Below are 14076 nucleotides of genomic sequence, written 5' to 3'. Positions count from 1 at the left end.
GAATTCAACAGTATTCAGATCAAAATTGCCAGTAAATCTGAAGAAAGCAGTATTTGATCAATGAATTCTTCCTGTGATGACGTATGGTTGCGAGACATGGACACTGAACTCATTTACAAAAGGGAAACTTAGGACAGCACAGAGAGCCGTGGAGAGATCAATGCTGGGCTATACAAGAAAGGATAGGAAAAGGGCAGATGACATCCGGTCTGTGACGAAGGCTAACGACATCTTAGAGACAGTAGGTTCCTTGAAATGGCAGTGGGCTGGCCACGTCGCAAGAAGAAAAGACAACAGATGGACGAAGCAAGTACTGGAGTGGAGTCCGAGAGAGCACCGGAGGCCTAGAGGAAGACCACCAGACAGATGGGACAAAGACATCAAGAAGATCGCTGGTAACACCTGGCAGAGAACTGCCCAAGACCGTCCCACTTGGAGAAGACTGCTGAAAGCCTTCTTGAATCCACAACTCGAAGAGGCCACATCATTTAATGATTGAATTGGCTGATGATGATGATGATGATGATGAAATAACAGCAACGAGCTACTTTGTTGTGTAAGCGCCGGCCGCTGTGGCCGAGCGGTTCTTGGCGCTTCAGTCCGGAACCGCGCTGTTGCTAGGTCGCAGGTTCGAATACTGTCTCGGGCATGGATGTGTGTGACGGCCTTAGGTTAATTAGGTTTCAGTAGTTCTAAGTCTAGGGGACTTGATGACCTCAGAAGTTAAATCCCATAGTGCTTAGAGCCATTTTGTTGTGGAAGCGAGAATCAGAAGCAGGGTAGAAAGGCAGCTGCAACATCCAGTTTGCTGTCGATGTTGTAACTGTGCACTGAATGAAGAAGACACGTATATGTATTACGTTAATAGAAGATGGGTGAAAGCCCGAAATGCATATTAGTTTGAACAAAAATAAAGTGTCTACTGGTTGCTGCATATATTAAAATAATCCACAACCACGGAGCTCAACAGCCAGTAAAATGGATAAATTATTGCTTTAATTTAAATTTGAAGTGGGATAACAAATGACAAAAGAGAGATTGTTTGTCTGACCACAATCTATTGGTTATGAACTGTAGACTAAAACTGAAGAAACTGCAAAAACGTAGGAATTTAAGGAGATGGGACCTGGATAAACTGACTAAACCAGAGGTTGTACAGAGTTTCAGGGAGAGCATAAGGGAACAATTGACAAGAATGGGGGAAAGAAATACAGTAGAAGAAGAATGGGTAACTTTGAGGGATGAAGTAGTGAATGCAGCAGAGGATCAAGTAAGTAAAAAGACGAGGGCTAATAGAAATCCTTGGGTAACAGAAGAAATATTGAATTTAATTGATGAAAGGAGAAAATATAAAAATGCAGTAAATGAAACAGGCAAAAATGAATACAAACGTCTCAAAAATGAGATCGACAGAAAGTGCAAAATGGCTAGGACAAATGTAAGGATGTAGAGGCTTATCTCACTAGGGGTAAGACAGATACTGCCTACAGGAAAATTAAAGAGATCTTTTGAGAAAAGAGAACCACTTGTATGAATATCAAGAGCTCAGATGGAAACCCAGTTCTAAGCAAAGAAGGGAAAGCAGAAAGGTGGAAGGAGTATATAGAGGGTCTATACAAGGGCGATGTACTTGAGGACAATATCATGGAAATAGGAGAGGATGTAGATGAAGATGAAATGGGAGATATGATACTGCGTGAAGAGTTTGACAGAGCACTGAAAGACCTGAATCGAAACAAGGCCCCGGGATTAGACAACATTCCATTAGAAATACTGACAGCCTTGGGAGAGCCAGTCCTGACAAAACTCTACCATCTGGTGAGGAACATGTATAAGACAGGTGAAATAACCTCAGACTTCAAGAAGAATATAATAATTCAAATCCCAAAGAAAGCAGGTGTTGACAGATGTGAAAATTACCGAGCAATCAGTTTAATAAGCCACAGCTGCAAAATACTAACTCGAATTCTTTACAGACGAATGTAAAAACTAGTAGAAGCCAACCTCGGGGAAGATCAGTTTGGATTCCGTAGAAATATTGGAACACTTGAGGCAATACTGACCCTACGACTTATCTTAGACGCTAGATTAAGGAAAGGCAAACCTACGATTCTAGCATTTGTAGACTTAGAGAAAGCTTTTGACAATGTTGACTGAAATACTCTCTTTCAAATTCTGAAGGTGGCAGGGGTAAAATACAGGGAGCGAAAGGCTATTTACAATTTGTACAGAAACCAGATGGCAGTTATAAGAGTCAAGGGACATGAAAGGGAAGCAGTGGTTGGGAAGGGAGTGAGACAGGGTTGTAGCCTCTCCCCGATGTTTTCACTCTGTATATTGAGCAAGCAGTAAAGGAAACAAAAGAAAAATTTGGAGAAGGTATTTCAATCCATGGAGAAGAAATAAAAACTTTGAGGTTCGCCGATGACATTGTAATTCTGTCAGAGACAGCAAAGGACCTGGAAGAGCAGTTGAACGGAATTGACAGTGTCTTGAAAGGAGGACATAAGATGAACATCAATAAAAACAAAACGAGGATAATGGAATGTAGTCGAATTAAATCGGCTGATGCCGAGGAAATTAGATTAGGAAATGAGACGCTTAAAGCAGTAAAAGAATTTTGCTATTTGGGGAGCAAAATAACTGATGATGGTCGAAGTAGAGAAGATATAAAATGTAGACTGGCAATGGCAAGGAAAGCGTTTCTGAAGAAGAGAAATTTGTTAACATCGAGTATAGATGTACGTGTCAGGAAGTCGTTTCTGAAAGTATTTGTATGGAGTGTAGCCATGTATGGAAGTGAAACATATAAATAGTGAAACATATAAATAGTTTGGACAAGAAGAGAATAGACGCTTTCGAAATGTGGTGCTACAGAAGAATGCTGAAGGTTATATGGGTAGATCACATAACTAATGAGGAGGTACTGAATAGGATTGGGGAGAAGAGAAGTTTGTGGCACAACTTTACTAGACGAAGGGATCGGTTGGTAGGACATGTTCTGAGGCATCAAGGGATCACCCATTTAGTATTGGAGGGCAGCGTGGAGGGTAAAAATCGTAGAGGGAGACCAAGAGATGAATACACCAAGCAGATTCAGAAGGATGTAGGTTGCAGTAGGTACTGGGAGATGAAGAACCTTGTACAGGATAGAATAGCATGGAGAGCTGCAGCAAACCAGTCTCAGGACTGAAGACCACAACAACAGTTACACATTAACAATTTTCCGATTTTTTTACTTTGCTTGTACAGTGAAGCTTTGCTTGCTGTCAAATTTCATGATTCTAGCTCAACGGGAAGGACCTTTCAGATTTTAATGACTCGGTTTGCAAGGATCAAAATATGTGACGTAAGTGGCCTTTTCTTTTGATTGCATCGACTTAGGAGCTTAACTTTATTAGACATCCGAGGGTTCATAGACCTTAGAATGTGACACAAATTTCAACTTGATGGCTCTACCCGTTCCTGAGAAAAAGGATTTTTAATAGTAGGACGCACAGACAGACAGTCGGACAATAAGTATTTCTTCGTGTGATGTAATAAAAAAATTAACAGTTTTCGGATTTTTTGTTCATTTACTTTTACTGTGAAACCTTTCTTCTTGCCGAATTGAAAGATTATAAGTAAAGGGGAAGAATCCTGTTGGTTTTGAGGAGTTTTTGAGCACCAAAATGTGTGATATAAATGGCCGTATCTTTTAATTATAATGGCTTATCAAGTTTCAATTTCTTACACCGCCAAGAGACCGTAGACTTTAGTAGGTGATATAAATCTGAACTTGGTACGCTTACCCGTTCCTGGAGAAAGAGCTTTTAGCGGTCGAACAGACTGACAGACGTACAACAAAGTGACCGTATAAGGGTTCCGTTTTTACCGATTGAGGTACAGACCCTAAAAAATAGCAACACAGAGAACAGGTGGCGCTCGAGGAAGATCTGCGACTGAGCTGCGAATGGCGCCAGTCGTTCGACTAGCTGAAACATCATTCACGAAGTTAGTTTAGCCCGTAACTCGTACGGTCGTGTCATTTTTTGTTATTTTTTTGTTTTGTTTTCTTGTTTAGTTTGAATGTATGTAACACTGTAGCGTTGCAATCTCAGTACCTTTCAGACAGTGTGCTCTTGTCTGAGCTGTTGAAGAGGGTGGTTATGTATCCAAGCAGGTAAGTTTGTGACCAAACACCAGGTTTCTTTCGTTTGGGGTGAGGCTGACCCCAGGATGCTGTGCATGAGGTCTTTCTAAAGGAACGATTCCGGCAATCGCAGTTTTTCGCGCGGTTAATCCTCTACAAAGTAGAAAGGGAGATCAGCTGCAATTACGACTCAGATCTTGATCCAGATTATAGAAGTAAATATAACAGCGATTCAGAGTTACATGGTTCAAATGGCTCTGAGCACTATGGGACATAACATCTGAGGTCATCAGTCCCCTAGAACTTAGAACTACTTAAACCTAACTAACCGAAGGACATCACACACATCCATGCCCGAGGCAGGATTCGATCCTGCGACCGTAGCAGTCGCGCAGTTCCAGACTGAAGCGCCTAGAACCGCTCGGCCACCGCGACTGACGATTCAGAGGTAAGTGAGGAAGAACAAAATGAAAATGAGGTGCTAAATGAAGAGATTTTAGATACAACTAGATAAAAAGATACGAAAACGAAAGTTTGCTGTATTAGTTGTAACCCACCAGTATGCAGCGATTGTTTGTAACGAATGTGTATAAATCTGAACGTGTATTGTTTACTTCATGGGTCACGTAGTTTACGATTTACATTGTTTTGTTGCTAGGGTTCGTATTGCTATAATCCTTTAGTATTTTCTGAATGTCAACTATTTTGTGTGCTAAAACACACCAGTTTTTTGTACGCTAACTTTTCATTACTTTAAAATATTTATTTCGCAAGATGATGTATCAGTTAATTGTAATTCATATCTTTAAAAGTACATTCACCATAAAATGTCAATAACGGTTAAGATTCAATTAATTATAAGAGGTTTTTTCATTTCCCTATTTTTGAAATAAAAAACTGGGGTCATGTTGACCTTCCACACCATTAGTGGAACAATGATTTCACCGTACTAGGTAATCGAAGGTTAGTCCTCCGACGCAACGGGAGAAAAAAGTACAGAAGGCTCTCACAGTATTCTGTTAGCCATGTCACGCCTCTACACGACTTGAAGCCTTATAAAATTCTCAGAAGCAACTCATGGTGGGTTCATTTCAAGGAAGCTAAACTCTATTCTGCGCCAACAAACAAGGAGTAGATTTCTGTCTGATTAGGATGCCATAGTATACTGTTCTATTCCCACTATCAACTTATTATGTAGAGTAAGGTGCTTAACCATGTCACCTCAGATTACTATTCACCCGTTAAAGACATTTGTAATCTGTTTTCACATAGAAGAACAGCGACCAATGACTTACGAAACAAACTGCAAAGCGTTCTCGTAACTTCGTTAACAACCGAGATACATCCATCAACTTTTTTAAAAAATGGAAGTATGATATTTATTACCCTTAGAATAGTAGATCTCGTGGAGACAAATTCTGCACTATAACTATTTTGTACATCTATCAAGAAAGCACGGAATAAAAACGCACTGAAGGGTACTGTTGTTGCAACCGTTGGGTGGTCCGCCATTTTGCGCCGCTGTCTTAAGTCGAATTGTCAGATTTGTGTGTTAGAATTTACAAAGGTTTAAACAGGTTTCGTACCAAAGAAACTGTCACGCCACTGAAAAGTCATTCAGCTAGCATTAAAGTCAGACAATTAACTTTTTTACCTCCAACAATGTTCAAGAAATGGTCAGGTGTTCATGAGGACATCTTATCCTCCTCGCAAATGAATTTTTGTTACTGACGAAACCGAGAGAATTTTTAGGAGAAAATTTATGATTTTCAATGAACATTTAACTATTTCTTCCCTTCTTTACATATGCTGTGTCAGTTACACAGCGGCAGCAAAAAATCGAACATTAAACTAATATAAGAAATAAGTGAAACGAAATATTGTAAACAAGAAAAAAGAACGACAATATTATTTTTCAATCCATTTCTGTTGGTGAATTTTTTTTTAGAGACTACCTATGTTCTAACAGAGAAGAAATTGCTTCATGACACTTTGGTTCGCTCTTCATCGCTGCTGTCAACACATCTGAAGTGATCGCCTTACACGCAGCGGTAATTCACTTTCTCACGGTCTCCACTGCGTTGGAACCTCCTTGTAGAACAAATGTTTTAATCATCCAACAACTGACTGGAAAAAATTACAGTTTTATAAGTGGTGGACGTGATAAGACATCCTGCAAAACATCACTAAATGCCTTCTCTATGTACTACCTGTGGCAAATACTTCGAAACTTCCATTCACGCAGGAAATATGCTGGATACAATGGCAACAAATAGATCTGACTGATTTAAGGATGTCCACATTCAACCTGGAATTACCGAGCATGAGACAGTTGCAGCAACAATGATTACTATAGCACAATTGCTAACTAAAACAAGTAGAAAGATTCATATGTTCAGCAAGCTAGATAACGACGCTGTAGTGTCTTATCTCAATGAACAATTTGAAACTCTGGGCAGGAGTATGTAGAACACTGTGGCTCGAGCATAAAAAAGCAGTTAACCATTCACTTGATAGATATGTAATTACGTACCCAGTATAACAGTTTATAAAGGAAGAGACTCCCATGATATACAGTCACCGTAAAAAACAAAGACTACTATACTATTTGGAGATGCTGATTGACACACGTTTGAGACTTAACCCTAGCACCACCAAGCTCAGATCTATCACATGCATGTCTAAGGTTCAAAATGGTTCAAATGGCTCTGAGCACTATGGGACTCAACATCTGTGGTCATCAGTCCCCTAGAACTTAGAATTACTTAAACCTAACTAACCTAAGGATATCACACACATCCATGCCCGAGGTAGGATTCGAACCTGCGACCGTAGCGGTCACGCGGTTCCAGACTGAAGCGCCTAGAACCGCACGGCCACACCTTCCGGTGATGTCTAAGGGAGGGGGGGGGGGGACGCAAAAATTGCCCTCACATTCTTTTCACTTTTTAACATTTTGTTTGTTTGTTTGTGTGTTTGTTATGGCTGGCTCTGAGCACTATGCGACTTAACTTCTGAGGTCATCAGTCGCCTAGAACTTAGAACTAATTAAACCTAACTAACCTAAGGACCCCCCCCCCTCCCCCCATGAACCACGGACCTTGCCGTCGGTGGGGAGGCTTGCGTGCCTCAGCGATACAGATGGCCGTACCGTAGGTGCAACCACAACGGAGGGGTATCTGTTGAGAGGCCAGACAAACATGTGGTTCCTGAAGAGGGGCAGCAGCCTTTTCAGTAGTTGCAGGGGCAACAGTCTGGATGATTGACTGATCTGGCCTTGTAACATTAACTAAAACGGCCTTGCTGTGCTGGTACTGCGAACGGCTGAAAGCAAGGCGAAACTGCAGCCGTAATTTTTCCCGAGGACATGCAGCTTTACTGTATGATTAAATGATGATGGTGTCCTCTTGGGTAAAATATTACGGAGGTAAAATAGTCCGCTATTCGAATCTCCGGGCGGGGACTACTCAAGGGGACGTCATTATCAGGAGAAAGAAAACTGGCGTTCTACGGATCGGAGCGTGGAATGTCAGATCCCTTAATCGGGCAGGTAGGTTAGAAAATTTAAAAAGGAAAATGGATAGGTTAAAGTTAGATATAGTGGGAATTAGTGAAGTTCGGTGGCAGGAGGAAGAAGACTTTTGGTCAGGTGAAAACAAAATCAAATAGGGGTAATGCAGGAGTAGGTTTCATAATGAATAAAAAAATAGGAGTGCGGGTTAGCTACTACAAGCAGCATAGTGAACGCATTATTGTGGCCAAGATAGACACAAAGCCCATGCCTACTACAGTAGTACAAGTTTATATGCCAACTAGCTCTGCAGATGATGAAGAAATTGAAGAAATGTATGACGAGATAAAAGAAATTATTCAGGTAGTGAAGGGAGACGAAAATTTAATAGCCATGCGTGACTGGAATTCGTCAGTAGGAAAAGGGAGAGAAGGAAACATAGTAGGTGAATATGGATTGGGGGGGAAGAAATGGAAGAGGAAGCCGCCTTGTAGAATTTTGCACAGAGCATAACTTAATCATAGCTAACACTTGGTTCAAGAGTCATAAAAGAAGGTTGTATACCTGGAAGAATCCTGGAGATACTAAAAGGTATCAGATAGATTATATAATGGTAAGACAGAGATTTAGAAAACAGGTTTTAAATTGTAAGACATTTCCAGGGGCAGATGTGGATTCTGACCACAATCTATTGTTATGAACTGCAGATTCAAACTGAAGAAACTGCAAAAAGGTGGGAATTTAAGGAGATGGGACCTGGATAAATTGAAAGAACCAGAGGTTGTAGAGAGTTTCAGGGAGAGCATAAGGGAACAATTGACAGGAATGGGGGAAAGAAATACAGAAGAAGAAGAATGGGTAGCTCTGAGGGATGAAGTAGTGAAGGCAGCAGACGATCAAGTAGGTAAAAAGGCGTGGGCTAATAGAAATCCTTGGGTAACAGAAGAAATATTGAATTTAATTGATGAAAGGAGAAAATATAAAAATGCAGTGAATGAAGCAGGCAAAAAGGAATACAAACGTCTCAAAAATGAGATCGACAGAAAGTGCAAAATGGCTAAGCAGGGATGGCTAGAGGACAAATGTAAGGATATAGAGGCTTGTCTCACTAGGGGTAAGATAGATACTGCCTACACGAAAATTAAAGAGACCTTTGGGGAGGAGAGAACCACTTGTATGAATATCAAGAGCTCAGATGGCAACCCAATTCTAAGCAAAGAAGGGAAGGCAGAAAGGTGGAAGGAGTATATAGAGGGTTTATACAAGGGCGATGTACTTGAGGACAATATTATGGAAATGGAAGAGGATGTAGACGAAGACGAAATGGGAGATAAGATACTGCGTGAAGAGTTTGACAGAGCACTGAAAGACCTGAGTCGAAACAAGGCCCCGGGAGTAGACAACATTCCATTAGATCTACTGATGGCCTTGGGAGAGCCAGTCATGACAAAACTCTACCATCTGGTGAGCAAGATGTATGAGACAGGCGAAATACCCTCAGACTTCAAGAAGAGTATAATAATTCCAATCCCAAAGAAAGCAGGTGTTGACAGATGTGAAAATTACCGAACTATCAGTTTAATAAGTCACAGCTGCAAAATACTAACGCGAATTCTTTACAGACGAATGGAAAAACTGGTAGAAGCGGACCTCGGGGAAGATCAGTTTGGATTCCGTAGGAATGTTGGAACACGTGAGGCAATACTAACCTTACGACTTATCTTAGAAGAAAGATTAAGAAAAGGCAAACCTACGTTTCTAGCATTTGTAGACTTAGAGAAAGCTTTTGACAATGTTAACTGGAATACTCTCTTTCAAATTCTGAAGGTGGCAGGGGTAAAATACAGGGAGCGAAAGGCTATTTACAATTTGTACAGAAACCAGATGGCAGTTATAAGAGTCGAGGGGCATGAAAGGGAAGCAGTGGTTGGGAAAAGAGTGAGACAGGGTTGTAGCCTCTCCCCGATGTTATTCAATCTGTATATTGAGCAAGCAGTAAAGGAAACAAAAGAAAAATTCGGAGTGGGTATTAAAATTCATGGAGAAGAAGTAAAAACTTTGTAATTCTGTCAGAGACAGCAAAGGACTTGGAAGAGCAGTTGACGGAATGGACAGTGTCTTGAAAGGAGGATATAAGATGAACATCAACAAAAGCAAAACGAGGATAATGGAATGTAGTCAAATTAAATCGGGTGATGCTGAGGGAATTAGATTAGGAAATGAGACACTTGAAGTAGTAAAGGAATTTTGCTATTTAGGGAGTAAAATAACTGATGATGGTCGAAGTAGAGAGGATATAAAATGTAGACTGGCAATGGCAAGGAAATCGTTTCTGAAGAAGAGAAATTTGTTAACATCGGGTATAGATTTAAGTGTCAGGAAGTCGTTTCTGAAAGTATTTGTATGGAGTGTAGCCATGTATGGAAGTGAAACATGGACGATAACTAGTTTGGACAAGAAGAGAATAGAAGCTTTCGAAATGTGGTGCTACAGAAGAATGCTGAAGATTAGATGGGTAGATCACATAACTAATGAGGAGGTATTGAATAGGATTGGGGAGAAGAGAAGTTTGTGGCACAACTTGACGAGAAGAAGGGATCGGTTGGTAGGACATGTTTTGAGGCATCAAGGAATCACAGATTTAGCATTGGAGGGCAGCGGGGAGGGTAAAAATCGTAGAGGGAGACCAAGAGATGAATACACTAAGCAGATTCCGAAGGATGTAGGTTGCAGTAGGTACTGGGAGATGAAGAAGCTTGCATAGGATAGAGTAGCATGGAGAGCTGCATCAAACCAGTCTCAGGACTGAAGACCACAACAACAACAACCTAAGGACATCACACACATCCATGTCCGAGGCAGGATTCCAACCTGCGACCGTGGCGGTCACGCGGTTCCAGACTGAAGCGCCTTTAACCGCACGGCCACACCGGCCGGCTGTTTGTTATGTTTTTATTATTTAGTGAACTAGTAATTTCTTTACTAGGTTGCAACACACTTTCCATAGTTATCAGGAACATTATAACATATACAAACACAATAAATAAAGTAATGAATATGAGAAATATTATTATATTTTTATCATGAAACTAACACTTTCATATACATCAGACTTATATTAATAAATCATAAAAGAACGTACAATAGCAAACCACAAATAAGAAAACAGAAAATCAAAGTCAGAAATTACAGTTGAGTTTTTCCTTCTTACTCACTTTCAGTTTCACGACCTTTGCATATGATTGTTTTTGCAGAATGAGTGGAACACATACTTGGAAAACCTGCAAAAAGCTATAGACACTTGTGTCATCTTGTCTTTTCCTTTTTAGAGTTTTTACTCTTCAAACACATGTGACATCTTCCTCTTGAATAAAATTCAACAGATTGAACAGTGGCAGTAATGCTGGGCAGCGTTTTCCCTAGAACACTTCCCATTGTAGAGATGACAGGCTTTTGTAAACCCATGATAGTCTTTGCTCTCTCTTCAACAGCTGGCCTAACGAGCTGTTGACATAATTTTAGCAGATGTAGCCTTCTTACAGTATGCTTCTTATTCCAGTTTGGGTTGTGTATCATGAAAATTGTTCCAGCATTGAGACAGGCAATCGCTATCAAGGTGAAAAAGAGAGTTAATGGCCACCTTCTCTTCCGTCGTTTTACTGAATGTTGTCGCGTCACTTGATCAGTGCTGTCTGTGCCGCCTTTGGTTTCATTGTAGTAGAGATTGGTGTTTGTCTTTTTTTTCCTCTGTCGACTCGTCCACCTTGCTATCATTGTGTTGTGTGGAAAGAGGTAGGAGGTTCTTAGTAGGCTTCAATTTGGAGATGTATGAAACCAAGGTCACTGGTGCGTTACTTGTTTTCGGATCTATGAATAAGATGTTAGAGGAATATAGCTCTCGACACTGCGTCTTCTTTAGCTGTTCTGGTATGTGTTTTCTGTTACTCTTCAATGTTCCCACCAATGTTAACTTGTCATCCTCGTAAAGCTCCTCGGCTAGGTCTATGGATGTACAATAACGATCTGTTGTAATATTTCTTCCACCTCCTGCCAGCGGATTCACTGAGCGTCTTACAACTGCCTTTGCACTCCGTTGCTCGGCAGCTCTTTCATCCATCCCTGCATAGACCTCCATTTTTAGAACATACCGGGTGTGTGCGTCTGATAACATCCTAATCAATATGCCATACTTCCCAGGCTTGTCTTTCATAAAGACCTTAAGAGGACATCTTCCTCCATACGGAGAGAATTTCATCGGTCGTAGAATGTGTACTTGGTATGTAGTATTTCACAAGCATTTCGTCAATTTTGTCGAAAACTTCACGAAGGGGGCAAAACGTATCCTGATTTCGTCTTTCCGTTCTTGTTTCCTTATCATCAAATCTAATCAGGGACACAAGTTCTCCACATCAAATACAACTCATTGCAGCTATGTACATATTCTTTCCCAGTACTTTCCTCCGTAAGTCCTCAAGAGGCAGTCTAGCGTCATTTTTTGTGCCCATACCAATACCAATAAAGGCGTACATTTCTTCTATGGCTGTAAGTTCTTATTACGAGCTCTTGGTTTGTATAGTCCACGATAATCTTCATTCTTTCGGGGTCAAGCCTTCATGAGTCAAACCTTCACGAAAGTTCACTATATTTTGTACTGACCTGCGTACTTGCCTTGGAGGCGCAGTAATATACTCCCTACCGCTTTGTGCTTAACAATGATGCTGAAAGCAGCTGCATGCTGTTCATTATGGGATGAACTCTATAAACTTGACTCATTTTCAATTGCTGTGTCACTATCGTATGTCACAACTGTATCATCATCTTCTGGATCACTTTCATCACCTTCACTTGCTTCATTTATTACTGCTGACACCTCTTCATCTGTGAGAAACCTCTGATACTGACGATACATTTTATTAGAACTGCGATTAATGTACAACTGCTCGTTCGAACAACAAAAGAGATTTATTTCAAAACAACAATGGCAACTCAACATAGTGGTACCAACAGTCAGAAACTGCATTTCTTTCTGCCATATTGAGAAATATTTTAATGACAAAAGTTGTCTCACCGATGTCTAAAGAGGAGGGCGGAGGGGGGGGGGGCGGGAGGGACTGCCCGTACTTAAATATAATAGGCTGATTAAAATAATTCACAAAAGTTATAAAACCATGACAGTACATACTCTAGATGTTTTTCTACAACTACATAAATTCTTGCTTTTTCACTCCAACAAATACTGCGGGCAATTTTTGCCCCCCCCCCCCCCTAATGGTGCTAGGGTTAAGCAGACAATGCGTGAAGTCTTCAAATACTGCTGTAGCAGAATATTATCGAAAGATCCAAATAGCGTCACAGGCAAAGTGTCAAAACACTCAAGGACGAGACTGGAACTGAAACTGAGGGAAGCAAAGCAAAAGCAGAAACGCTTAACTCCGTTTTCAAACGTTCCTTTACAAACAAAAATCCAGTTATAATGCTGAATTCAATTCTTGCACCACTTGAAAGATGAGTGAAATAGATGCTAATGCCGTTGGTGTTGAGAAACAGCAGATCTCGATAAAAATAAAGTCCACAGCTTGGTAGAATGCCTGTCATATTCTGTATCGAACTGGCAGCTGAGTTAGCCCGCCTTTTAATCTTTCACAACATACTGTAGATCCCTCGAACGAAAAACCAAGCCCGATGGTTGGTAGAAAGCGCAGGTCACACCCGCCTACAAGAAAGATAGTAGAAGTTAGCTGCATCTGCGCGATTACTCTGGAATTCACAATTAAGTGCCTGGCAGAGAGCTCATCGAACCAGCTTCAAGCTATTTCTCTACAGTTAAACTATCGAAAAGCGCGCGGGAAAAAACGAACGCTTAAATCTCTCCGTGAAAGCTCTGATTTCTCTTATGATCATTTCTCCCAATGTAGGTCGGCGTCAACAAAATATTTTCGCACTTTGAGGAGAAAGTTGGTGATTGAAATTTCATGACGAGATCCTGCTCAATGAAAAAAGCCCAATTAGCGTATCATATCCATGGCACTCTCTCGCCTATTTTGCGATAATACTAAACGCGCTGCCCTTCTTTGAACTTTTTTGATTTCATCCATTTATCCTATCTTGTGTAGATCCCACGCCACACAGCAGTATTCGGACGGTGGACAAGTGTAGTGTAAGCAGAACGTTTAGAGGAGCTGTTACATTCTCTAAGTGTTTTTTCATTTGCATCCCCCACAAGATTTTCTATGTGTTCGTTCGAATTTAATTTATGTAGTCTCTGTCACTTTGTATTGTACTACGACACGCTGTAGACTTAGGAATCATATGCTTTTAGCTGTTTTGTGGTTTGTCGTTAATCGTCCTTTCTAGTAACTATTATAATTTCACGTTTTATCATCAGATCTGACAGGCTGCCATTTGTAGCAATTGCCTAAGATGGCAGCCTGTC

General features: G+C 40.7%; 1 protein-coding gene across 1 annotated transcript in view; it reads right to left on the bottom strand.

The window, feature by feature from the left end:
- The window catches only part of LOC126199703 (carboxylesterase 4A-like), a 61105-nt gene extending 48553 nt beyond the window's left edge, over positions 1–12552 (bottom strand). Inside the window, exon 1 of the mRNA XM_049936630.1 lies at positions 12451–12552. Coding sequence (XP_049792587.1) covers positions 12451–12552 — 102 coding nt within the window. The remainder of the gene's footprint in view (positions 1–12450) is intronic.
- Between the last annotated feature and the right edge of the window lie 1524 nt (positions 12553–14076).

This window comes from Schistocerca nitens, chromosome 8 (assembly GCF_023898315.1).
Source record: "Schistocerca nitens isolate TAMUIC-IGC-003100 chromosome 8, iqSchNite1.1, whole genome shotgun sequence".
Classification (NCBI taxonomy): Eukaryota; Metazoa; Arthropoda; class Insecta; order Orthoptera; family Acrididae; genus Schistocerca; species Schistocerca nitens.
Note: the sequence above shows the minus strand (reverse complement) of the source record. Positions and strands in the feature narration are given on the sequence as shown.